The sequence below is a fragment of the Prionailurus bengalensis genome, chromosome C1 (genome assembly GCF_016509475.1).
Source record: "Prionailurus bengalensis isolate Pbe53 chromosome C1, Fcat_Pben_1.1_paternal_pri, whole genome shotgun sequence".
In the NCBI taxonomy this organism is placed as follows: domain Eukaryota; kingdom Metazoa; phylum Chordata; class Mammalia; order Carnivora; family Felidae; genus Prionailurus; species Prionailurus bengalensis.
This window is the reverse complement of record NC_057345.1, coordinates 31225730-31253121: the sequence shown is the minus strand read 5'-3', so window position 1 is coordinate 31253121 and position 27392 is coordinate 31225730. Positions and strand designations below refer to the sequence as shown.

The following is a 27392-nucleotide window of genomic DNA, read 5'->3' as shown; positions in this document are numbered from 1 at the left end:
TTCTGCTCCCATCCTCAACAGAGGGAAAATTTACTAGTAGCTCTCAGACCTCTGCAAAGGGCCAAGTTTGATACAAAGACAAAATATACTTGGGGAGCCTGAGTGGCTCAGTTGGTTAAGCATCTGACTTCAGCTCAGGTCATGATCTCGTGTCGCGGTTCGTGGGTTTGAGCCCCACATCGGGCTCTGCGCTGAAGCTCGAGGCTGGAGCTTGCTTCAGATTCTGTATATCCCTCACTCTCTCTGCCCCTCTCCCGCTCACACACTCTCTCTCTCAGAAATAAACATTAAAAAATAAAAAAATTAAAAAGATAGTATATACTCTACCTCAGCAGACTCTACCTTATTCAGAGATCAACACTGCCGAGGCCCTGCCATTTTACCTGAGGCCTTAATCTGCTTTTTCCTGTCCCCTGTATATTAGGGGGAGAATTAGGGTACAGAGTGCCACCTCCTTCCTTAGCTGGCCTCTCTACTCTTGCCCCTGACAGGTCAGAATCCAGGGAACCCATCAGTACTAGCCAGCCATCCCTATGCCTCTGCCATCCATAAACTGGAGGTGACCAGGTCAAACAATCACATATCAAAAAGCTAGCTATTGCTGTCACAGGTAAGGGAGCCCAAAGAGGCAGCTGGAGCAGACCAGACAGACCTAAGACAACCTGAGCTGATGGAAGCGGAGCAGTGGTTCCGAAGGAAGCTTCTGAGGAAACCTCAAGAAGCGGTGGCCCTCCGGAGGGGAGCAGGAGGAAGGCACAGAGACGGCTGTGCGCATCAGGCACAGGGTGGCAGTGGCGTCGCTCAGCAGTAGGGCCGCTTCTTCCCACTCGTCACGACCAGCCCTCGGTCCCTCTGGGATAACAAACATACGTCTAGGTAACAAATGACACACAATTTTGTCAAATTAAGGACAAAGTCCATGAATCCGCATTGGCAATTTTTAATGTTTCACTTGTGCAGAACTGAAATTTGTATTCAAAGGCACAGAAGGAAGGAAAGGCAGTTATCACAGCATGAATTCACAGATAAAGGGTGCTGGATAAAATCATCAGACTGCTCCTCTTTAGCCTTAGGAAAATAAATAATGCAGTACTAAACTAGCTTTATTTTTATTATATTTCCATGTAAAGGCAGTACCCAAATATCAGCTGAGTAAAAGACTTTCTGGCCAGATACCAAAGGTGCACAGCTGATCCGCTTTGGGATGAATGCCCAGAAAGGAAACATTACCAGAGGGTGCGAGCTCCAGGCACAAAGTAAGCTCTCATTCAGAAAATGGACAGAGATTCGAAGCAGTCAAACACACAGCTTTGAAAACTGGAAAAGTAATCTTTCGTGACATTTGTTTTGAAAATAAAAATTAGCTGCACATCAAGAACTGTAATTTTCAAAAATGGAATCAGGCCTGATTAGTACTTACGACTTTCCGATAAAAATTACAAAAATAAAAACTGAAACTCTTCTGTTCTTGAAAGAGATATAAAACTATATTTTTTTCCTGAAATACCGTAAGAGAACCATCAGTATTTCACCCTATGTCTCTTAAAATGTCCTTTTGTTCTTCTTTCCACATTCTGCCACTTTAAAAATAGCAAAACCTTTTCAATATGGCGATTGCTGCTAAGTGAAAGGATGTACTGTTTATTGAATCAGAGTATAAATGAGGAAAAAGCTGAAATGTTCTGAAAAATACTAGTTTACGCCGTAATGAGATCATATCCACCAGGTAGAAAGAAAGATAAAGACGGAGATTTTCCTAAAAACAAAAACAAAACCCAGTGATTTAAAACCTTCTAAACATAATTTCTAATTTCAAAGCACTATTTAGAAGCTCCTGATCGGTGTGATGCAAGAGAGGGAACAGAGACATTTGGTAGAACAGAACATATTTCTAATTGGTTTCATTTAAATCACATCAGCCTTACCAATTATTACCTTTCTTCCTTATGTAAAACACTGATTCACCAGGTTAGATCACAAGAACATGGAAGTAAAAACAAATCTCAACTCAGGTCCGAGCACAGTGATTTGGGACCACTGTCTCACTCCCTCACAGACAAAACTCTGGGTGGTATTCCTCTTTTAAACACAGGCCCCCAAACACCTTATATGCAGGTTCCATATAAGTGTGTAAATAAAACAAGTTCTGTATTTTCTCAAACAATTTTAAAAGTTGATGGTAAAATTAGATGCTAGAGATAAAACCATGCTTTTAAAAACATTAAGCCTCAAAATTTCATCCGGTGTTTTAAGAAATGGATTATTAAAATCATTTTTGAAATGAGATATTAAATGTATTTAAATCTGGGTTTTTCTGTACTTAATAATTTTTCTTAAAAAAAAAAAAAAAAAAAAAAAGGGTTAAAAACATCAAGAGCTGGAACATGCTGCCAGGACAGAAATAATCAGAAATGTCTTCAGTCGCAGACCCTGGGCACCTCAGTCTTGTTTTGAACTTTCCAAAGCTTGAAGCCTCTCCAGTAGTGGAGGGTGAGAATAATGCCACATTGAAAACAGCCAGTCCGAAACAGGGAATCCCAAGTTATCTTTGTTTAGTTTGATTAAAGCAGAATATAAGTCTTTAGCTTTTCCAAGTTTCTTGGCAAACGCATCGGCTTGAAACTCAAATCTGCGGCTTAGGACTGTTAGGCAGAAAGAAAGAACCTGAAAAAGTAAACAGAAGGGGTTTGACCACTGCCCGCCTCTGCGGCCACTGGCGGGCGCATGAGCAAGGCGTGCAGGCAAAGTCCAGCTCAGGATAAGAGAAACAACAGGTCCAAAGGAAGATCACTAGTATTTAGGGAACTAAGGTGGGGAATTGTTATAAATTGAGACTTTTCCCCCAAGCAAACAGACCAGAAACAGATATTTACCCAAATCAATGTTCTTCTTACCAAAAAAATACTAATTTTTAAGCATCTGCCAGGTGCCAGCCACTGCTGTAGGCACTTTATGTATTCCCCAACAATCCTACATGGTCATTAGTCTTACTGTTGTTTCACAGATGAGGAAGGTCATGTTCAGAGAGGTGAAATAACTTGGTGGAAGTCACACAGCTAGAAGGTTGTGACGCTGAGATTCTTGGTACCTCCATAGCCCACACACACCACCTTCCTCCGGGTCAGAGTTAAGTCGTGCTGATTTCTATTCAGACTCTTTCTTTCTCTATTAAAATATATTCTTGGAGCGCCTGGGTGGCTCAGTCAGTTGAGCGTCCAACTTTGGCTCAGGTCATGATCTCACAGCTCGTGAGTTTGAGCCCCGCGTCGGACTCTGTGCTGACAGCTTGGAGCCTGGAGCCGGCTTTGGATTCTGTGCCTCCCTCTCTCTCTGCCCCAACCCACTCACATTCTGTCTCTGTCTCTCGCAAAAATAAATAAACGTTAAAATAAATAAATAAGTGTGTGTGTGTGTGTGTGTGTGTGTGTGTGTGTATTCATTCTTGGGAGGCACCTGGGTGGCTCAGTCGGTTAAAGTGTCCAACTTCAGCTCAGGTCATGATCTCACAGTTTGTGAGTTCGAGCCCCACGTCCGGCTCTGTGCTGACAGCTCAGAGCCTGGAGCCTGCTTCAGATTCTGTGTCTCCTCTCTCTGCCCCTCCTCCACTCATGCTCTGTCTCTCTCTCTCTCTCTCTCTCTCAAAAGTAAATAAACATTTTAAAAAACTTAAAAAAAATTCTTGCTCACTAATTCCATATAAGAGGCTATAGTCTACAACCTCAAAACAGAATTTTCTAAAATGTTCTGAGCTATGACAACATTGCCAGAATAAATATCCAGTCTCTGAATGGACCATTACAAAGGGGACAAACTTCATTTGAGAATACACATTTCTGGGGTGCCTGGGTGGCGCAGTCGGTTAAGCGTCCAACTTCAGCCAGGTCACGATCTCGCGGTCCGTGAGTTCGAGCCCCGCGTCAGGCTCTGGGCTGATGGCTCAGAGCCTGGAGCCTGTTTCCGTTTCTGTGTCTCCCTCTCTCTCTGCCCCTCGCCTGTTCATGCTCTGTCTCTCTCTGTCCCAAAAATAAATAAACATTGAAAAAAAAAATTAAAAAAAAAAAGAAAATACACATTTCTGAGGGAAAAATAATTTATTTGTATACTGGAGTACTTCAGGTTGGATGACATGAGTTCTAGTTCTTACCTTAAAATACTTCAGCATTAAGACAAAAAATAAGTTTAAAAAAGTCTCTCATTTGTACCTCTCACTGCTATTAGCAAATAGAGAGTTTCAAAATGAAGTCTGGGAGTTCCTAATCCCTTCTTAGACATATTCAAAGCTAATATCTGAATTCTGCCTGAAATTTCTCTCCAAATCTTGAATAGACTTTTTGGGACAGAATCATTAAGTGGTCCTCGTAGAGCTATCAATGGATCAATTTTTCTCCTGATTGTAAGTGTCCCAAGCAAAGCATTCTTTACTAACCTGCACCTGCTGGCTCTGCCATACACTGCCAAACTTTTCCTAATATTAAGGGCAATTTCCCCATCTTTCCCAGGAAAATAGCTCTTTCTTATCATGCCCTCTTTTTAAATTTTATTAAAAATTTTTTTTAATGTTTATTTATCTTTGAGAGAAAGAGACAGAGCACAAGTGGGGGAGGGGAAGGGGCAGAGAGAGAGAGGGAGACACAGAATCTGAAGCAGGCTCCAGGCTGTGAGCTGTCAGCACCAAGCCCGATGTGGGGCTTGAACCCACAAACTGTGAGATCATGACCAGAGCCAAAGTCAGACGCTTAACGACTAAGCCACCCAGGCAGGCGCTCCATCCTATCATGCCCTCTTAAACGCTGACAATTAAACGTAAGTCTTTTTGTTTAAATATCTAGTTCTTATGAAACAAATCTCGTGGGCTCTTCAAGATTTTTTAAACAGTTGCTAATATCTCTGCGGATTAATCACGCTTCAAATTACTCTAATACCCCACATTTATTTGGGTGGTTTTTGAAGTGAACTCAACCACTCAATATAAGAGAGCAAACAAGCAAAACAAAAATCTCTGAGCAGTCAAATTAGCTGCGGCACTAACCACTAACACAGTGCATGCCTGTACTTAGAATAGGACCCTTCGAAACAGTCAATCTAGTAACCATGACCCAATGAGTTTGATGATCTGATTTTCTCGTCTAGGGTATGTTAAGGATACCAACTAGAAAGGGATAATGACATACAATAAAGTCACACTGACAGGATCATCAGCCTGACAGTGAGGGAAGAAACAAAAAAATTTGTTAAATAAATAGCACAACTGCTTCAAAAGCAGAGCAGCGGGAGTCACTCAGTATACATAGCTCAGTGTCCTTAAGGCACTCCTGAACTGTGAAGTTCTCTAGAGGTGCCTGGCTGGCTCAGTCAGTGGAGCATGGGACTCTTGATCTCAGAGTTGTTAGTTCAAGCCCCACACTGGGTATGGAGATTACTTAAAATCTTAAAAAAAAAAAAAAAGTCTTCTTTAACCTCTTTAAGCAGTAACAAACTGCATAAGGCATTTTATAAATATTCTCAGTTAAAATAAAAAAGAATTTAAAAGTAATAAATCTCAGTGTTCTGGAAAACTTTGTTAGTTTATGTGGACAATGCTATGCAAATATGATCTATTCCTATTTCTCTTCCAAACCTCCTCCCCCTTTTTAATGGAGAAATAGGATTCATTTAGTTTATCTAAAAATCTTAACTCTACAACCTGTCTCAAAGAGAATTTTTGTCAATGGAGATCACTCAAAATCCCCAATATTATTTCCTGGCTTAATTTATCAAATATCATGACATGTTGCCATCATCAGATTTGTTAATATACAGTCTCAATCCATGCCGTATCACCTGTATGCAGTCTCCCTACTGCGCAACCGAGCAGTGATTCTTAAGCCTCACTTACCATAACACCCCGCCCAGTTCTGACTTAGAGGGCCTGTGGTGGGACCCTAAGGCCATTCTGAAGGGGATGGGTGGAGGATGCGATCAGGGGAACACTGTCACACTGCCTCCCTTATCCAGCCATACAGGCACTCAACTATCACTGTTTCGTCCCCTCACACACAGAAGATTTTCAGCCAAACACTGGTGAATACGTCATCTAGGACTTAGCATTCTCCTAGTTAATCTCCACCTACCATGCCTCTGAGGTACGTTAGGATCTAAGTTTTCACCACCAAAGTCTAGTAGTCCTCCACTATTCCCCCATTAACAGCACGCAAGCATTTGTTCATTTGGGCTTGGGTTTTTCTGCTACTTTCTTCTACTGGCCAGTAAATCAAGGGACTAAAAGGTTTTGTTTCATCTACTTGTTAAAACTACGGTTTTGTTTATTTTGTTTATTTCTTTTCCTAAAGGTTCTAGATTTGAAATACAAGGGCATATGTAAGATAATTATAAAGATTATACATTACCTCATTGTAAGGTGAAAAAATAAATTGGAAGATGATCAATAATCCAATTAGAGTGGGTTGGCTGTTATAGAAACCAAATGCAGAAAAAAGCTCCTTTCGACCAATTAATACAGCAAACAAGAAGAAACACAGGAAGGAATTCATCTGGAAAGAAAGATACAAAATCTCTCTAAGTTATTACTAAGGTAATTTATTTCACTGTGGAATCAGAAGTACCAAAAAAAACTAGAATCAGACATCATGGCGCGATTTTAACAATAGTGTTAGTGTAATCAGAGGAACAAGTTATTTAGGTAATTTTATAGTTTTATTCTAGAAAGAAAAATAAAATTTCCCCAAATGTATAAGCTGTAGAGTTTTTTAGAAGGACAGGCTTAAATGGAGGCTCTAATAACTGAGGGTTTGAAGTGGCCAACAGCAGGGGCGCCTGGGTGGCTCAGTCGGTTGGGCTTCCGACTTCAGCTCAGGTCATGATCTCGTGGTTCACGGTTTGAGCCCCACATCAGGCTCTGTGCTGACAGCTCGGAGCCTGGAGCCTGCTTCGGATTCAGTGTCTCCCTCTCTCCCTGCCCCTCCCCTGCTCGCGCTCAGTCTCACCCTCCCTCTCTCTCTCTCTCTCTGTCTCTCTCTCTCAAAAAAATAAATAAAAACATTAAAAAAAATAATGATAATAATAAAGTGGCCAACAGCAATGAGATATTTTCTTTCTGTAAAAAGTTAAACGGCTAGAATGGATTCTGGCTTTGTTTGCATTAAATCATAATCAGATACAAGGCCTTCCACCTGACTTTAATGTGGAAGCTCCAAGAAACAAGCTTCCCTTGAATACTTTTTAGGACCACTGGAGCTGTACTGAGCAGTTAGGTCCAAGAGAAAAATGGTGTGTCTTTAACAATAAATGAGAGAAAAAGAGTCAAAAGTCTGTACCAAAATATGAGTAAAGGGGTACTGGAGTAAGGTAGAGAACAAATACCATTCTTTCCCTCGGCAGGTCAGGATCTTGGGAGACCATAGGTACCATATTTGAGGGTGCTGCTCCAAACCATTTGCCAGAGAACTCAAACACTACCAGCCTAGAGTGGGGCTCAGCATAAGGTTCGCCAGCCCCAGGATGAAGTGCAAGCAGCCAGTCAGCCCTTGTAACCCCGTGGATCCACATGACAAGCTCCTAGAATTATGAAGGTCCTAGAATTATGAGCTATGCATATCATTTTTGTCAAGTAACTACTGTCTTTCTGAAAAACAACTCTGGGTTTGCTACTGTGCCCTACTAGAGACTGATTCCTGACTGGGACGGCAGGACCCTGCAAACCGAGCTGCCTCTCCTACACTGGATGCTATGCTGGCTCACCTAGCCAGGAAACTGGAATGTCCTGAAGCGCCCCAACATCACGCCTAAGTGGCATATATGCGAGCGGGAATGAAGGATGTCATGAAGGCAGAAGTTAAAAGAGCAGGTAGCTCATACACCTAGTATGCCAACTCCTGACCCTCTGCCATCCTTCAACCAACCCTATTCATGGGGAGCTCCCTATAATCATTTGATTGAGGAGGAAAAGTCCGAGACCATTTTACAAATAACTTAATACAATTTGCTGGCACCAGCTGAAATGAACTGCTATGGCATTACAGAACCACTCAGGGCTGTTCCTGGCAAACAGTGGTGAAGGAAATACTCTCAGTGAAGGAAACTTTAGTAGTATACCTCATTGCCCACTCAGTCTGGAAGAAGAGAAGGCCTGAGCTGAGGATAAAACCATTGGCAGTGGGTAAATATTGGTTTGGCTGGATGATCAGGGCCTCGGAACAAACTCAAGGATGGCTAACAAGAAGATCTGGAAAAGAGGTATGTGGAAAAACTTCCAAAATTAGCCCAGAGTACGATGATATATTGGCCCAATGTGAATGTTCACCAAACGAGTCCATGGTAAAGGAGGCTATCGATAAGGTGGAGAAGATACCTGCTCTGTGGATGTCAGTCAGCCTCTTTCCCTAGACACTCTAGGACTTGGTCAAGGGACTCTTGAAAAAAGTGGTCAAGGTGCCAGAAATGGAGTCAGTGCATTGGTCAACAACCCAGACATTCCCCCCACTGGCTTTTGATGAGTGCCCAATCTATTAGAAGGGGCAGTCAACCCCACCCACATCAGGTACGACACCTCAGGGACCAGCCGACCACCTTAGGGTAGCCTAATTCCATTGGACCCCTTTCTTCATGAAGGCGGCTGAGACTTTCCTCTTTAGACTGAATACTCTGAACCTGGATTTAGACTTATCTTCTTATCTACTGCCATGTATCCATACAATTAGCCTCAAGCCAAGGAACTCATTTTCTGCTGAAAGATGCAAGGCAACAGGAAGGGCCCATGGGGGCTTACAAATCCTCACACACACCGTCCTCCAGAACCAGCGGCCCTTTAGAAAGGTACAAAGACCTACTTTAGACTCAGTGAAGGCCACACCTGCTCCAAACCAGTCAACAAAGTATAGTGCTATTTCACCTGGAGCCTGACAACTATGGTAACAGTTGGTTTAGAGAGGTGATTTAGGTCCCAGAGGAGGAATGTTATAGGAATAGTTATTTTCTTCTTTATCTTTACTACATTTTTCCAACTTCTTTTCAATAGATGTATAATGACTTTTAAAGGAGAAAAAAGTTTACCAAAAAATCCAGCTTATCAAGCCTCACGCTTCTTGATCTTCATAGCTGAGTGACTCTGCAGGCAGTGATGGTGGTGGTAACGATCAACACTGACACAGTCCTAACCACATTCCACTTACTACTCCACAGTCTTTACATGTGTTAACTCAGTGAATTCTTACATCAATCCTAGGAAGTATTATCATTCAATAAGGGATGGAGGCAGAGAGAGGTTAAGGAACTTGCCTGAGGGCACAGGGATGAAGTCAAGGAGCCGTGATTTGAAGCCAGGTATCCTGGCTACAGAGTCCGTCTTAACCTCTCTACTAGACCACCTCTCCTGCCTGCCATACTTCTCCTCTGACTACCTTGCCATAAAAAGGGAACTGTCACTCCCAACTTACCTGGCTGATAATGATATTTTTGACTGTGTGTCCCAACTTCCAGTGTCCCAGTTCATGGCCCAGTACAGCAAGCACTTCCTCATTTTTACATCCTTGTTTCTTATTCTAAATCAAAGAACACGTTGCAAATAAATTATTAACAACCTTGACAAAGTTTATACCTTTTAACCCAGTAAGAGCCCTTCTTAGATTCTAACTTAAAAAAAAAAAAAATCAGACTTTTGTGCAAAACTGTTCATTCATTTAACAAAACATTCTCTGAATCACTCCGTGGTAGACATTGGGTCAACCACTGGAGAGAGAATCATGAACAAGATAGACATTCCCTGACTTCATGAAACTTATAGTCTAACTTGGATTTGAAAACAAAAACAAAAACAAATGTTAAAAATATAAATCTTGAGGGTGGGAGATGGGTATTGAGGAGGGCACCTTTTGGGATGAGCATTGGGTGTTGTATGGAAACCATTTTGACAATAAATTTCATATATTTAAAAAAAAACAAAACAGGGGCGCCTGGGTGGCGCAGTCGGTTAAGCGTCCGACTTCAGCCAGGTCACGATCTCGCGGTCCGGGAGTTCGAGCCCCGCGTCAGGCTCTGGGCTGATGGCTCAGAGCCTGGAGCCTGTTTCCGATTCTGTGTCTCCCTCTCTCTCTTCCCTTCCCCCACTCGTGCTCTGTCTCTCTCAAAAATGTAAATAAACATTTAAAAAAATTAAAAAAACAAAACAAAACAAAAAATATAAATCTTTATCAGTAGGACATTTAAATAAATCATGACAAATTTATATGACAGCTATATTATAAACCCATTAGAAATGTTTCAAAAATTATGTTCTGACATGGGAAAACAGTTTACTAGGTGAAGAAAGCATGATACAAAGCTAAAAATAGTGATCCCAATGATGAAAAAATGTGAATGTGCACATAAAAATGAACAACACAGAAACAAATGATGTACATCAAATGTCAACAGTAGTTTTTTCTATGTGATAGAAATTATAGTGATGTGTAACTAGCTTATATCTTTCCTATTTTCCAAATTATCCACAAATAAGCACATATCACTTATGATCACAAATACACCATGAATTGCCATTTAAAAAATCAAAACTTCCAAGTCAAGGTAGCAGAAAGAACAAAATCCCCCATAAAACTACGACCAAGAGATTTTTAAGATATTAAACCCACAAGGAAGGGGAAAACAGGAGAGGTGACAACAGCAACATTTTGGAAGCAGGAAAGCAGATGGACAAGTGATATGGACTTAGCAGACTAAAGAAAGCTGACTCACAAGCCAGCAGTGCAGCAAGCAGAAGCAGCCTGATTTATCCCACACAGTCTTCACAGGGCTTGGGAACTAACAGCACTAGGTACTTCTGGAACTGGGGGAAGGGGGAAGGCAGCTAAAATAAGAATTGAGCGAGAGTGGTTTCAGCAGTGGTTAAAGCTATAGATTCCTTCTCCAACTCTACACAAAAAAGCAACTGCCCCTGTCCCTGGAAGGAGCCTAAACATTCATTCTCTCTGGGTAAAAGAAGAGGACCTTTCAACTAGCAAGCGGGCCTAGTGAAGGGCCAGGGCACACGAGCATGGTCTGCGTACACAGACTATGCGTCTGTGTTAGGTTAGCTATTGTAAGGGTATGCTGAACACTGAGGACTCTCCCCCCACCAAGCCCTCTCCCCACACTGGGCTCCCAGAACACTACCCCCCAGGCAGAGGATCAGATGAGTACTCCCTGGGAACTCTGACCACTCTACCAGGAAACACCTGAGGATACTAACACCCAGGTGTTCTCCAGCAAGAAGCCCACCCAGGTCACCCTACAGTGAAGCTCAAAGTGGACAAGCCTTAGCTACAGGCTCAGAGATTCCAATCAAGTTTTTAGCCCCCATTCTCTTACTAAGGAGTAGACAACCAAGAATTACCAGATATATGAAGGAAGCTGTTAAGACAGAACACTAGAACCTGAAAAAAAAAGCAGTATGGATGACATAGAAATTATATAAGGAAAATATTTGAATTTTTTTCCCTTCAACACCTATGAAGACCGGGCTGGGAAAGATTAAAAAAAAATAACTACAAAAATTGCTAACATTTATTAAACAGTGACTACATACATAGGCCCTCTGTGCTAAATACTTAATTATCTCATTTATACATCAAAATCACCATGACAAAAGTATTCTTACCATACCACTTTATAGATGAGAAAATTTAGGCACAGAGAAGTTAACTAATTTTCCTCTAACCACAAAGCCAAAGTCTAGAATTTGAAGCCAAGTGGTCTGATGCCAGAGACCTGTACTTTCAACTTTTACAAACTATGAATGTAAAAGTATTCAATATTCATCAATCAAATAAGATAAATAACTTTAGTTGACACATATGTAATCATTTGCGTATTATTACAATATTACAAAATTAAACATAAATGGCAGGTGGTCATATGGATGATGATATATAATGTTTACTAAGCCAAATAAAATTCTGTTCATAAATTTCCCAGATTCAATGTAAACAGTGCCAAGACACAATGAACAATTTAATCTTATACACACTCACACATGTACACACACATATTCACTCACGAACACACACACACACACACACACCCCTAGACACCTGAGTCTGGCAATGTTACTAACTAGATAGTCTGAAAAACCCTCAGACATCTAAAAATACTAAGTTACAAATATCCTTTTAGATATATAGTTTATTTAGTACGTCAGAAAAAAAAGGAAAAGCCAAAGGTGAGCAGGTGAAATTGAGATCTCTCGCACAAATCCATGAAGGGCTATACTCTGAGTCAAAGAGTGAGCTAGGAAAAACTACAGTGGCAAAATAAACCAAATTTGTCAAGTCTCACCTGAAGTGAAAAAAAATTATTTCTTACTAAAATTCAAAATCATTATCTGTATAATATGGTCCAGAAAAATCCCAAGCTGACCGATTAAAATACTTCTGGTTTGGTGGCACTGGGGACAGATGACCCAAGCAAATGCAAATCCTCTATTGAGGATTGTACCCTAAACCCAGACCCCTCAGGACTCCTAAAGATTAAAATCAGTGATGCATTATGAGGTCACAATAAAAATTACCAAAGACTTCAGAAGACAATGGAACAATGAGTAAGTTAGCAGAAACAATAAAGAGCACCATTAGCTCCATAAGACTTCAGATAATGGAACTATTAGCTACAAAAAAAACAAAAAACAAAAAAAAGAGCATGCTTTACACAAAGAGATCTAAAAACACTGAGGAAGGAACTAGAGAATTCCAGAAGCAACCAAACTGGTTTGAAAAAGAAACAAACAGAGCTTTAAAACTGAAACACAACAGGCTGGCTAAAGAATAAATAGATTAAATATCCCTAGAGAAAAGAATAAAGAGAGGGAAAATATGAAATAGTGTTTACCACTTGTGGAAGACAGAATGAGATAGTGTGACATTCATCTAACTGGAATTCCAGAAAGGCAGACTGGAGAGAATGGGAGAGAAGCAACACTCACAGATACAACTGGCCAAGAATTTTCAAAACTTCAGGAAAGATCTAAGTTGTTAGATTTAGGAATCACAATATATCCCAAGTAGGACTGAGATAAAGAAGTCCATACCTGCAGAACATGAAAATCAAAGAGAAATCTTAAGAACCACCGAAGAGAACTATAAAGAAATGACAAAAGCTCAGAGTAGACTTTTTCAACAGGAACAAAAGCCACAACACAATGGAATGGCATCTTTAAAGTGCTAATATAAATAGCTCAATGAGACAGTCAGTCCTGGGTCGCCTGGCTGGCTCAGTGGGTTGAGCATCCAACTCTTGATTTTGGCTGCGGTCATGATCTCATGGGTTGCTTAGGATTCTCTCTCTCTCCCTCTCTCTCTGCCCCTCCCCTGCTTATGTTTTCTCTGTTTCTCTCAAAAAAGAAAAAAAAAAAAGATAGTCTTAAATTGACATCTAAGCATGAGAATGAAATAAAAACAAAATCCAAAAATTTCTTAAGAAGTTGCTAAGACATATACTTCTGGAAAAAGGAAAGTTATTTCTGAAAGGAAGGTATAAGATGAATAAGGAATGGTAAGCAAAGAAACAGGTAAGCATATGAGTAAATCTAAAAAATGACTGTATGGAATAATAATTATAATGCTAATTTGGGGGATAAAAATAAAATAAAATAAAAATAAAACACAAGATGAAAGGAGGAATTGGATCAAAGGGTATATGGTCCCTGGATTGTTCAGGAAGCAGTGAAGATACTATATATTTTAAGATTTTAAGTTATATGGGCAATCCTAATTTTTTTTTAATGTTTATTTATTTGTGAGAGACAGAGAGACAGAGTGTGAGCGGGGCAGGGGCAGAAAGAGAAGGAGACACAGAATCTGAAGCAGGCTCCAGGCTCTGAGTTGTCAGCACAGAGCCCGGCGCGGGGCTCGAACTCACAGACTGTGAGATCATGACCCGAGCTGAAGTCAGATGCTTAACCGACTGAGCCACCCAGGCGCCCCTGGGCAATCCTAATTTTTAACAGCAGTCACTAAAAGCACAATCATACAAGAACCTTCCAACCTGAATTACAACTCAAATAGAATTTTTTAAAACCCTCAGTCAGTTGTTTAAAAAAAAGGCATGAAGATGTACATGTGTATGTTCAGGGGTGGGGTGGGGATACGGGAAGGACAGAAGAAAAAGGCATAAAGTAATATGGCAGAAACAATTCCAAGTATCAGTAATCACAACATATATAAATAAACTAAGCTGGTCAAAAAAAAAAAATAGTGACTCTCAATCATAAATCTACCTACAAGCTATGTATAAGGCGTCTAAGACAGGATGGTAAGTTGAGAAGTAAAAGGAAGATTGAGTTAGTGGTGGCTCACTGCACAACGTGATAAAAATAAATAAAAACCACTGAATTATACATTCAAAAATGGTAGAAATGGTGAATTTTAGCTCAAGAAATTTTCTAAAAAATGGATGACATCTAGCAAACATTAACCAAAAGGAAACTGGTGTAGCTGTATTAACATCAGACAAAATCAACTTAAACGGCAACTTAAGGGGTGCCCGGATGGCTCAATAGGTGGAACATAGGACTCTTGACCTCAGAACGGTGAGTTCAAGACCCAACCCATGTTGGGTGTAGAGATTACTTAAAAATTAAAAAAAGAAAAGAAAAGAAAAGAAACTTAAAGGCATTACTAAAGAAGGTCACCACAGAATTCGCCAAAGGTTCAATTTACCTTTGGATGCATTAATTCTAAATTTACATGTATCTAATACTATTTCCTCAGAATACATTTATTCTGACAAATCTATCATAATAGAGGATGTTAACATACTTCTCTCAATAACTGAAACACCAAGCAAATAAAATATCAAAAAGATATAAAGATGTGAGCCAAATACTAAATAAGTTTGACCTACTGACACACACAATATCCTGCAACAATTAGAGAACTTATATCCTAGAAAGTAAAGGCCAAGGGTTTTGAAATATACTCCAGATACTTAAAAGGGTGAGGTACAAAAAAACCCAGATGAATTGTGGAATTGATTTTGTTTTGTGGAGTTTAGAAAAATGCAACCTAATGGGAACACAAGCAGTAAGATTTATTGGAATCTAGATACTCTACCACCTTTCCCCTCCTTCCCCAATTCCTCCTTTTTAAGGAGATGTCCATTTAAAGTGAGGCTGGGTAGATACATGAGAAAGAGGATAAAGAGATTTGCAAGATAGTATTGACATTTATTATCTCTTTTCCTTTCAAGTATTAGAATTTAGGCCAGAGCAAGAACCGATAAGAAAACTGGCCTAGTTGTTTAAAAGACAGAGAGACATTCTTGCACCTGCACCTTCAGGGCCATTAAGAAAGAATCACAATTTAAAGCACCAATTAGTAGACATCTATTCTAAGGGGGAAATTAAGACTGAAGATCCACATATGAAGATATTTACTGCAAGAATATTTTTAACAACAAAACACTGGCAATAATCCATATATCCAATAGGAGGAGAAAGATGGAAAAAATGAGTTTATAAAGACTAGAAATACATATAGTAAAATGTTTATGGTCAGGCGGATTAGTCATGTTTTCTAAGTTTTCTATTGCTTTCATAAGCAAAAATATGGCTGTTTTGTTTAATAATAAAAATAATAGCTCCCACCCATTAATGGCCTATGTGTGGATCAGACATTTTACATGCAGCTCATTAATCTCCACTGCTAGAAGGCAGCTATCATTTGCCTCATTTTATATAAAGTAACTTGGTCCTCAGGCTTCTGTTTTCACTAGTTCCCAGCTTCCCAGTATGAACTATGAATTCTTTCATTAAACAACCAGCTCTCTACTAGATGGCGCAGGTTCCTGTGTCTAGGTTTAGGAAGTTATATATGTATTTTTTTAAATTTATTCATTTGAGAGAGACAGAGACAGCGCAAGTGCCAGAGGGACAGCAAGGGAGGGAAACAGGGAATCCCAAGCAGGCCCCTCCACTGCCAGCATGGAGCCCAACAGAGGGCTCGAACTCACGTAAGGTGAGATCATGACCTGAGCCAAAATCAAGAGTAGGACGCTTAACCAGCCGAGTCACTCACGTACTACTAGGAAGCTATTTAGAAGTGCACAGAGTCACATTCAAAGATACGGAATGAAAAGAGCTTAAACAGGGTCCACTAACAGACTCTTGTTTTTTGGTGACAGATTCTTAGACAAAACTGAATTTTCTTTTCTTCCCACACTAATTTCACAGAACAGAACAGAAAGAAGCACCACTTTCTATAGCACTTTCTTTTTCACAGGATTCATACACTGACTCGTTTGATCCCAACACCACCAAACTGGGCAGGAGAGGAATATTATCTTCATTTTAGAGATAAAGAAGAGGAAGCTGAGAAATTAAAAATGTCTTAAGATCAGGGTGCCTGGGTGGCTCAGTCAGTTGAGCGTCTGACTTCGGCTCAGAGCCTGGAGCCTGCTGTGGATTCTGTGTCTCCCTCTCTTTTGGCCCCTCCCCTACTCATGCTCTATCTATCTCTGCGTCCAAAGTAAACATTAAAAAAAAAATTTTTTTTTAAATGTCTTAAGATCATCTCGCTAGTATGTCGTGGGTAAAACCCGAACCCACATCTCTGTAGCCTGTGTACTTTCCATTTACTCTTACTAACTGGGAAGACTTAACATAACCCTACCCTTGCTGGGAAATATTTTCTTCTACAAAGGGGCAGCTTTTCTATAGTTTTACTTTTCCTTTTAAACTACTTTTGAGACAGGTTGTTCCAAATATTCTCTTTGTCTCCTGAAGGGTAAAATCCTACAGTCAAGTTTCCTAGACATCTTTTTAAATGTTAATAACCAGTATGGAAACATTCATCAAAATGTACTAGCTCTCCCTGAGAGGAGGGATTTCAGATAACTTAGTTTTCTCCTTTAAACTTCTGTTGAAAATGAAATGCTTCATTTTCTCCACCTCATCCAGATTGAACGCACCCCCCGCCCCATGTGTTGTACATAGTAGGTATTCAGTAGCAGGTCCTGACTAAACCACTGTTTCCTAAACTTCTGATACATCTGTGTACTCTCTATGTGATTATTTACTCAATAGCTTTCTCTAAACCAATTCACTTTTTAAAACTTAGCCTTGTCCTAAATGACAATATTTATGAAATCACTATATGCTAGTTTTATCATTGTCCTAATATACATGAATAAAGATATAGCTATTCAAATTTAAAATACTAATATACTCCCTAAAATAGTATGGCACATACACTGGAAAGCACTGCAGTTAATGAGTGTTGAGTCAATCTTTGTTCTTTTCTTTACTGAGTTTTTTATTTTAATTCCAGTATAGTTAACAGAGTGTTATATTAGTTGCACGTGCACAATATGGTGATTCAACAATTCTATACACTACTCAGTGCTCATCATGATGAGTGTGCTCTTAATCCCCTTAACCTATTTCTCTCATTGCACGTGCACAATATGGTGATTCAACAATTCTATACACTACTCAGTGCTCATCATGATGAGTGTGCTCTTAATCCCCTTAACCTATTTCTCTCATCCCCATGTCACCTCCCCTCTGGGAACCATCAGTTTGTTCTCTATACTTAAGAGTCTGTTTGTCGGTCTCTCTTTTTTCCCCTTTGCTTGTTTGTTTTGTTTGTTAAATTCCACATATGAGTGAAATCATAAGGTATTTGTCTTTCTCTGTGTTGAGTCAATCTTTGACTTCCTTCACTCCCCACAAGCACAATCACCAGGTACTTTAAATCCATCTTTTGTTGTGACTCTTGAACTTATTCTGACCTCTCACTCTATGCAGACTCTCTTTATTTCATGCTTACCTTGATGCACTAGGCCCCAGAAGTCTCTCTGCCTCCAATCTGTTCTATCCTATATGCTGCCACCAAACTGTAATCTTCCTAAAACAAGCTTTGGCTTCTACCCAAATCAACCTTCCTGGCCATTGGAGACAACCACTCAACATCTTCAGGAAGAATTTTACAAACTGGTCCCAGTGTACCTTTCCATCCCCATCTACAAGAATATATTTAATCATTAGTCTTAGAAGAGCCAGTGTGTAGTTTTTATGTCTGTATCATTTTATTCATTTCATAACTTTGACCTGAAAAGCCCCATTCCCAAGTCAAAATTCTGCTTAGTTCAAATATCTTCTCGGTTAAGAAAACGGTCTACTAGGGGGCACCTGGGTGGCTCAGTTGGTTGAGCGTCTGACTTTGGCTCAGGTCATGATCTCATGGTTCCTGAGTTCAAGCCTCACGTCAGGCTCTGTGCTGACAGCTCAAAGCCTGAGCCGGCTTCAGATTCTGTGTCTCCCTCTCTCTCTGCCCATCCCCATTAATGTTCTGTCTTTCTTTCTCAAAAATAAATAAACGTTAAAAAATTTTTAAAAAAAGAAAACTATCTATTAGAATCCTCATTAACCTCTTAATTTCTAAAAGCCACACTATTCCAGCCATTCATGATGTTTACCACACTCTGCTTTAATTTATGGGCTATTTGTGTACAGGGCTAGTCTCTTCCACTAAAGGTTCTTCAGGACTATGTCTAAAGTATTTTAATCATGTAACTTATACAAAGATACTAAAATATTTGTAGTTATCAATGAAATAAAGCAAAAAAGCCAGCAAAATAACTCAGAGACTCCACTCAACACATTTCAAAAGACTATCTAATCTTTTTTAAGATTTACTGAAAGAATCTGTTCTCCTAGAAACAGGAGAAATACTAGAAAGAGGAGAAAGAAAGAATACTGTTCTCCTAGATACTAAAGATCAGTAATTTCATCACACTGTTTGAAATCAGTGGGCCACTATCTAACATCATGGTTTGGCTATAATGTTACCCCTGTTCCTCATCCCTGGATGTGGGTACCTCTTAAGCAGAGTGACCTGCTGACCTTGCATGATTCCCTTGTGCTGTCCCCGAGTTACCCTTTCTGGACTTCAGTGTTCCTACTGATGACATAACCTTAAGATCTCTTCTTAGCTTAAAATCCTGACTCTTGGTCAAACCAAAGTAACTTTTATTCCAACATCCTAACCGGCAGGATAACCCTACTTCAAAAATAAGCTAAATTACAGGAGTTAACCCTCTCCCAATGCTATTTAATCCCTTCACAGAATCTTGCCCCGTGTACATATTTATAACAGGCAAGGCCACTTTATTAGACTATCTTTTTAGGATCAAAATGTGTGTTCAAATGATAATATTTCCTAGTAGTTAGAATGTATAATATGGAGTACAAAGTATCTCACCTATATCATTTCATTTAATCCTCAGAGCCCTAAAGGCAGGCAGCTTCAGCCCAGTGTTTCTCAACTAGTTTCCTAGTTCTGCTAGGAACTAGTTTCACAACTAGTTTCCTAGTTCTTGCCCCCCAAGCCCTGCCCCCAAGGGCTATCTGGCAACCTCTGGAGAGATTTTCAGTTGTAACAGGTGTTGGTGGTAGGGAAGGTTGATACTGGCATGTAGTGGGGAAAGGCCAGGGATGCTGCTAAATATCCTATGATGCACAAGATACCCTCCCACAATAAAAATCACCTGGCCCAAAATGTCAATAGTGCCAAGGTTGAGAAACCCTGCAGCAGCATCTTTTAATTAAGAAATCAATGATTCAGGGGTGCCTGGGTGGCTCAGTCGGTTAAGTATTTGACTCTTGATCTCAGCTCAGGTTAAGAATTCACAGTTCATGAGTTCAAACCCCGCACCAGGCTCTGTACTGATGGCTCAGAGCCTGCTTGGGATTCTGTTTCTCCTTCTCTCTGCCCCTCACCATCTTGTGCACATGACACACGTGCATGCTCACTCTCTCAAAATATATCAACTTTAAAAAAAAGAAAAAAAAATTAAAAAAAAAAAAAAAAAGAAAAGGGGCGCCTGGGTGGCGCAGTCGGTTAAGCGTCCAACTTCAGCCAGGTCACGATCTCGCGGTCCATGAGTTCGACTGATGGCTCAGAGCCTGGAGCCTGTTTCCGATTCTGTGTCTCCCTCTCTCTCTGCCCCTCCCCCGTTCGTGCTCTGTCTCTCTCTGTCCCAAAAATAAATAAACGTTGGAAAAAAAAATAAAAAAATAAAAATAAAAAAAAGAAATTAATGATCTAGGGTTGCCTGCATGGCTCAGTTGGTTAAGGGTCCAACTCTTGATTTTGGTTCAGGTCATGATCTCATGGTTTGTGAGTTTGAACCCCATGTGAGAGCCTGCTGGAGATTCTCTCCCTCTCTCTCTGCCCCTCCTCCCAACTCTTTCTCTCAAAATAAATAAACTTAATAATAAAAAAAAAAGAGAGACAGATCAATGATCAATGATTTAGAGAACTTAACATATTGCCTAGAGTTATACAGAACCAAAATCATCTCTGAATGACACCAAGGCCAATAGCATATTCCAATACATATAGAAATACTGCTGGCTGTTCCTGATTAAAACTGTGCTGTTTCTTATCATTGTCCCTTCTTCCCCCAGTTAGTCTTGGTACTTTAGATCAAGAGTCATACGCTCTGCTGACTGAGCCAGTCAGGAGCCCCCCGAAAAAGCTTTCTGAGACTCAAGTCAGATTTAAGACATGTCTTCTCCTGTGCTCCCCCTGCATTCAGTATACATAGCTTCACTGTTACAATTATATTTCTCCCCTTCAGATCACAAGCTTCTTGAGATCTTCCCTCTTTATTTTTGCATTTCTAGTGCCAGGCAAAGTATCTCAGCACAGAATATAGGTTTCATAAATATTTGTCAAACAAACAAAAGAAAGCCAACCACACTATATAGTGTACCCAAGGACACACAGCTACTAAATGACAGAACCAGGATTCAAATCCAAGTCTCTCCATTGCCAAGCCTATCATTTCTGCATCTCAATGAGGTAAAAATCAAATGTTTATCTCCCCTTTGGCCTACCTGTGGGAAGTCTTTGATCATAAACATATCAAGAACATATATGAAGTCCTGTTTTAAAGACAGCTTATAATCATAAGAATTTTCCTGTCTTACACTTCCGATTTCCATGTGTACATTCTATAAAAGCTTGAGAGGTAGTTAGCATGTAATAATAGTGATAGTCTCTCCCAAATACCAGAATTATAAAGGTGCCACGGTGTTCTTATTTGGTAGTCTCCTTTAATTCACCACTCACTGCACAGAAACTGATATTATTCTGAGCTGTCATAGTAACTGTTTATAAAAACTGAGCCCAGGGCCTCTTAGGAAAAGAAAAACTCACTTTAACGTTAGCTTTTATTTCTTCACTGTCCCCTTCTCCATCTTTGCGGGCTTCCATGCCAGACTCCTCCAGGATGGCTTTGTTTAGTACAGAATACTCTTCTAGTAGAGTGTCAAACAAAACTATGCGCTTGTTCTTGAAGAAGCCATAAAAATAAGCATTGCTGTGGGAAGAGCGTTTAGATCCTAAGGAAAAGACAGTTCAAAGCATGGAAAAGAATTAAAAAGTCTGGGGTCCTCTGGTGAGACTCCTAGAAATTGCATTACTGCAAAGGACATTAACATTTTCAAACTGTTTAATACCTGAAGAAAAATGTATCAACATAAATCACCACCAGCAGTGGAGACTGTCTGTTTTCCTGCCATATTGCCAACAAATATTTGTGCTCAGCACAGCTTTACAGCAATAAGGAAAGTCTAAATATCCAACAGTAGTGGAATGACTGAATTACGGTAAAGCTGCGAAATGGAATTTAAACAGCCAGAAAAAAGCAATACTTTTGAAAGAATCTTAACAATATGGAAAAAAAGTTCACCAATATACTGTGAAGGATACAAAACTTCATGTATATAAGGTTCCATTATTGTCATGAAAAAAAAATACATGTAAATAGAAAAGCATAAACACAAGCCTATGAAGACATATATCAATATATTGAAGTGTTTACCATTGGCTGTTAGAACTCTAGACTTTTGTTCCATCCTTTATACTTTTCAAGGCTTTTTAAAATAAGTATACTTACTTCTAGAATCAGAAGAAAATTAAAGCTATTTTTTAAAAGACTGGAAAAAAAAAAGAACATACTTAACAGTATGTGGCTAACAGGAGCTGAACTATGGTTGATTTTTTTATTTGATTCTTTATATTTTTCTTTATTTTCTAAATGTTCTACACTGTATAGAGACATTAGTGGTTAAAAGCAGACTTTGGGTTCAAATCTTGGCTCTGCCATGTACTAGTTGTGTAAATCTAAGAAACTTCCTTAATCTCTTTAAGCTTCATTTACCTGTTCATGGTAAAGGTTAATCTCTAGCTCATTGAACTGGATTAAAGATTACATGAGAAATTCTAAGTAAATCAATTGTATACCACCTGATCCATAAACTACTACTATTACTTATATACATTTCTTAAAAAGAAGAAATGATAAAACATTTGTTTCTCCTGGGAATTTGAGATGTCTCACAGAAAATGTGTATTTTGTATCTATTCACACTTCTAGTGTAAAATATGCTTAACAATATATATATATATATGTTTATTTATTTGTATTTTTATTTTTTTGAATGTTTATTTTTGAGAGAGACAGAGACAGAGTGTGAGTGGGGCAGGGGCAGAGAGAAAGGGAGACAGAGTCTGGAGCAGGCTCCAGGCTCTGAGCAAGCTGTCAGCACAGAGCCTGACACAGGCTCAAACTCACAGATGGTGAGATCATGACCTGAGCCGGAGTTGGATGCTTAACCAACTGAGTCACCCAGGCGCCCCAACAATATATTTAGAATACAGTATATTTACATATATAGAAGTATATATGTTTAGAATATAGTAAGACTTTGATAAACATTAACCTATTTATGTGTTTATTTTTTCATCTTTTGGTTTTGTTGCCTAGAAATTAAGAGTCAAACACGTGGTCCAATTTTGTCAGTAGTTCAGGACCTCAGCATCTGGAAAGTTATGTGTAATTCAGAGGTCTTACACTTCTATCTCATTTATGTCTCCTTTGATTCTAATTTTTAAATTAAAAATACTTCTTAGAAGCTGCCTTATTTATGGAAGTAAGCAAACTGTACGCTTATAAATAAAATAAAATTAATATCTTAAAGTGTAGCTCAAGGAATACATATACCAAAATCACCTAGGGGAGCTTGTTAAAAGTAGATACTAAGACACCTGGGAATGGAGCCCAAGAATCTGTCTTTTAGCAAAACTTCCAGAATATTCTTATAGTCACTAAAGTTTAAGAGTCCCTGCTCTAGACCATAAGCTTTTTGTATCACTGTAGTGGCATGTAGTATATTCAATAATGCTTGTTTACTGAATGGGTTAATGATACCACTTGAGATATGAAGTAATATACTTGAGAATTCTGAAAAACCAATGTAAGGCACTGCCATTTGTGTCTTCATGTCTTATGATGTCTTACCTTCACCTACCAGCAGCATTTTTTATCTATTTATGTAATCTCCACACCCCATGGGAGCTCAAATTCACAGCCCCGAGATCAATGGTCACTTACTCTTCCAACTCAGCCGGCCAGGCACCCCCTCAGCAGCATTTGACACAGCTGACCACTCCTTCCCTGAAAGACTTTCTTCTCCTGTCTTAAAAGAAACACCACTTTCTCCTGGCTTTATTGCTACCTCAATGGCCTCTCCCTCCTCAGCCTCCATTGCTGGCTCTTCCTCTCCTACTGACTTCAACCTGAGCCCCTTTCTCTTGTCTAAGTGCCCTCTTCATGGCATTAAACACCATCTATGTGCCAGATACTTCCCTATCAATATTCTGGCCCTGACCTCTCCCTAGAACTCCAGACTCATATATCCAGCTGCCTATCTGACATCTGTATATCTCCACAAGGAGGTCTTTAATGCAGATTTGTTATTTATATTCGTGTGTGTGTGTGTGTGTGTGTGTGTGTGTTTTCCTGCTCCATGTTGAATTCTCCTTGCAGAGTTTAGGAAATTTCTCACCATGTAAGTCTTGTGGGAGACTGCTTCTCATTTGAGAAATCTAAAAGGCCAGATAGTCGCATCCCCAGCACTTCTGGCAGTCAGCCCGTGCCCTGGTTCAATCAGATGCACCTCCTGGGGACTCTCAAGATTTAGCTAATTATGCAAAGAACCAGGGCAGTGAGGAATTAATGCTATGGATACAAGTGGTAGGGATGATATAAGGGAGCAAACTACTGAATTCAACAGCAGGAGGCAAGAGCAGGGTCCACACCAGACTGGTTCTACAATGTGATTCTAACCTCCTCATCTCCCTGGGAACAGTCCATTTTCCAAGCTTGTAAACTTAACTTTCCCGGTGACTTTGTGAGTTATCAAACATTGATTCAGTAAGGAATTTTCCTGCTTCAGTTAGCCACAGTTGGTTCTACTGCTCACTCAGAGCTAATCACTGCTTGAGGAACTCTAATACAGTGTTCAATAGGTACTTCAAAATGTAGAACTTAATCCAGTAGAATTTAATCCCCCACAAACCTGCTCTTTGCTCAGTTTTCCCATCTCAGTAAACTATCATTTTTCAGCTGCTCAGGCCAAAAATCTAGGTCACTACCCTAAGTGTCTCCCTTTCCCCAATTCCTTCACAGGTAATCTCTGAATAAATTCCATCAACTCTACCTCTGAAACACATCTCCAATGCATCCACTTCACTCTAGAAATTACTGTCCTAGTCTAAGCTGCCCTACCTCCTCGCTGACCCCTACCACAGTCTCCTAACTGCTCGTCCTGCTGCTACTCTTGCCCTCCCACTACAACCTTTTCTCCACACAGCAACCCACAATATTTAAAAAGTACAAACCAGACCATGTCACTAAAACCTCTAATGGATTTTCCCCCCTTGAACTTAACATAAAACCCAAGGTCCTACCGTGATTTACAAAGGCCTGTGTGGACTGACTCCTGTGTATATCTCACACTGTTCATGTCATAACACCCTTCTGCTGTGCTGAGTCACACTGGACTTTCTTCTGTTTCTTGAAGACACAAAGCTCTAGAAGGTTTTCCTACTAATCTCAGCACGGATGGCTCCTTCCTTCAGGTGTCAGCTAACACTCATCTGCTCAGAGAGGTCCTGCCTGATGACCCAATCTAAAGTATCTACTCAGTCATCCTGCATCACATCACACTAGATTCTCTGCCCAGCACCTGCTATCTGGTACTTTCTGAGAACAGAATGTTGTTGACTTTTCACTACAACATCCCTGTCAATTTACAAATCCATAATGTGTATTGTTATTAGTAGTAACAACACTTAGTCATTCAAAGTATTTCCGAGGACTGTGATCATTATTAAGAACAAAAACATACATTACAGATCAGTAAACTTCCATTTAGCAAAGGTAAGTCGCCAAAGTCACACAGGTAATTTGTGATAAAAACAGGATTCAGGGGGGATGGGCTAAATGGGGAAGGGGCATTAAGGAATCTACTCCTGAAATCATTGTTTCACTATATGCTAACTGACCTGGATGTAAATTAAAAAATAAACTATAAAAAACAGAACAAAACAGGATTCAAACCCAAGCCTATTGATGTCACAACCTGACCTCTCATATGCTACCCTCCACCTACTCAAATCTTTTTTTTTTTTTTAAACACGCTCTGGCCAGTTATATTAAAAAAAAAAAAAAGTTGCATGATTTACTTTTCATTGGTCTGTTCTGGAATGCTTTGATTATATCAGAATCACCTGGATCAATGATAGCCAGTGTGCATACTCCACAGTATTTTCCACGTTCTACGCCCAATTCAATACTATTGCCACCGTAGGGACAGACACCAGTTTTGGCCAGGATGGCATAATACCCTAGTTCAGATTTCCTCAAGGCTAGGCAGTTGTTGGCCAGGATGACCATTTTCAGAGTCTGCCTGTATCCCAGCACATACTTTCCACTTTTCATATTGATTTGCAGCCCAGAGTTAATCAACTCCAGTGGCTTTTTCATCTTTGCGGCCACCGTCTTCCTGCCTTAGGTGTGGGCTGGCCCCACAAGATGGCCAGGGAGTGAGAAAAAAAAAAAAAAAAAAGGCCAAATCCTTATTTTCCATAAAGTCCCAGCTCATGTTGTAATTCTCCACAAAGCCATCCTTATTTCATCTAAAACCATATGGCACTGACAGTATATATTTACACATCAATTACCTCTATTCTGATATTATTAGCTGTCATTTCATATTCTCTGATTATAACTTAAGTGATAAGCAACTCAGGCCGCCCCCTTCAATAAAAACCCCTCAGAGACCATGCTTCTGCACTGATTACTGCACTTCCAGTTTACTATTCACTAAAAGAGTAGTGATCCCAGAGGCTAAAGAAGTAGTGTGAATTGTCATTCTTCTACCATTTCCCCCATGGAAATGTCCCAATTGTGCAGTCAGCCAGGCTGTATAACCTCAGAAGCCACTACAAGTCTGAGATGTCTATGCTCTTCTAGTTGCTGTTAATTCATTCTTTCCCATCGCAGTCATCTCTTCTCCCTGGCCCTGCAGTTACTTCTCAGGTTCTAGTCCTTCATTCAGTACAGCTGTTTCTCACTGATTTTTTTTTCCCTTTTTTTATTTAAAGGAGTGATGGGCAAAGTATGGTTTGCAGGACAAATTTAATTTCCCACCTGGTTTTATAAATAAAATTGTATTAGAACATAGCCATGCTCATTTGCTTATGCATTATCTGTGACTGCTTCTGTACTAATTAATGGCAGGGTTCAACAGCTGCAACAGAGACCATGTGGCCCACAAAGCCTCAAATATTTATTGACTAGCCCTTTACAGAAAACGTTTGCCAAACTATGGTTTAGAGAAGCAAACGCGAAACGGAGAGGCGTGAAGGGATTCGTCCAAGATCCCACTGGCAGAGGCAGAACCAGTGCCTCACACATTTACATGGCTTTTAATTTATAGATTCTGAAAGTCATGGTATCATACAATAGTTTTACTCTACGTCTTTTTGGGCTTAAGACTTTAGTAGTCTTATGTAAGCTAATACATAGCTTAACTCTCAAAAGCAAACATCAAAAAAGCAGAGAACAACTAATCTGAAGTATCCAATGGTACTACAGTTTCTGGTGTATGTGCAAGTGAAATTGGACTCCTCCAGAACACTGGAAGTTTTGTTGGATGAGACAAAGCCAGCATCACTGGTTTTATTTTATAAGCCCCCAACTAGAGCTAAGTGGAACTAGACTATGCGAAAGTCCAACTCCATTCCCTGAGGGAGCCAGGAAGGTAACAGAAGTATCTAAACCAGTGTCATATACATGATACAACTAGCAGTGAAAAAGGCCTTGGCCAAAACTTAAAACCAACACGGTAAAGCCAACCCAACACAGCTGCAGGTAAGAGCAGGCTTGGTATCAGGCTACCAGTTTCTATCCCTGGACTCTGCCACCAAGTCCTAGAAATCTTCAGAAGCCAAATTGTAAAATCCTAACAAATCAAAACACTTGAGTAAAACCTCCTTACCCCCGGATAGCCTTAC

At 39.9% G+C, this 27392-nt stretch overlaps 1 protein-coding gene and 1 pseudogene across 5 annotated transcripts in view; both read right to left on the bottom strand.

The window, feature by feature from the left end:
• Positions 1-27392, bottom strand: part of ZMPSTE24 (zinc metallopeptidase STE24) — a 41950-nt gene continuing 14558 nt past the window's right edge. For 4 of the 5 annotated variants that reach the window (XM_043578723.1, XM_043578726.1, XM_043578728.1 and 1 more), the window contains 4 exons: positions 21186-21370; positions 9432-9536; positions 6387-6530; positions 925-2664 (listed from right to left, as the gene is read on the bottom strand). In XM_043578723.1, coding sequence (XP_043434658.1) covers positions 2440-2664; positions 6387-6530; positions 9432-9536; positions 21186-21370 — 659 coding nt within the window. In that variant the 3' untranslated portion in view covers positions 925-2439. Of the gene's footprint in view, positions 873-924; positions 2665-6386; positions 6531-9431; positions 9537-21185; positions 21371-27392 lie in introns of those variants that run through there. The other variant, XM_043578727.1, reaches the window with a different exon arrangement.
• On the bottom strand, positions 25467-27385 carry LOC122482150 (annotated as a pseudogene).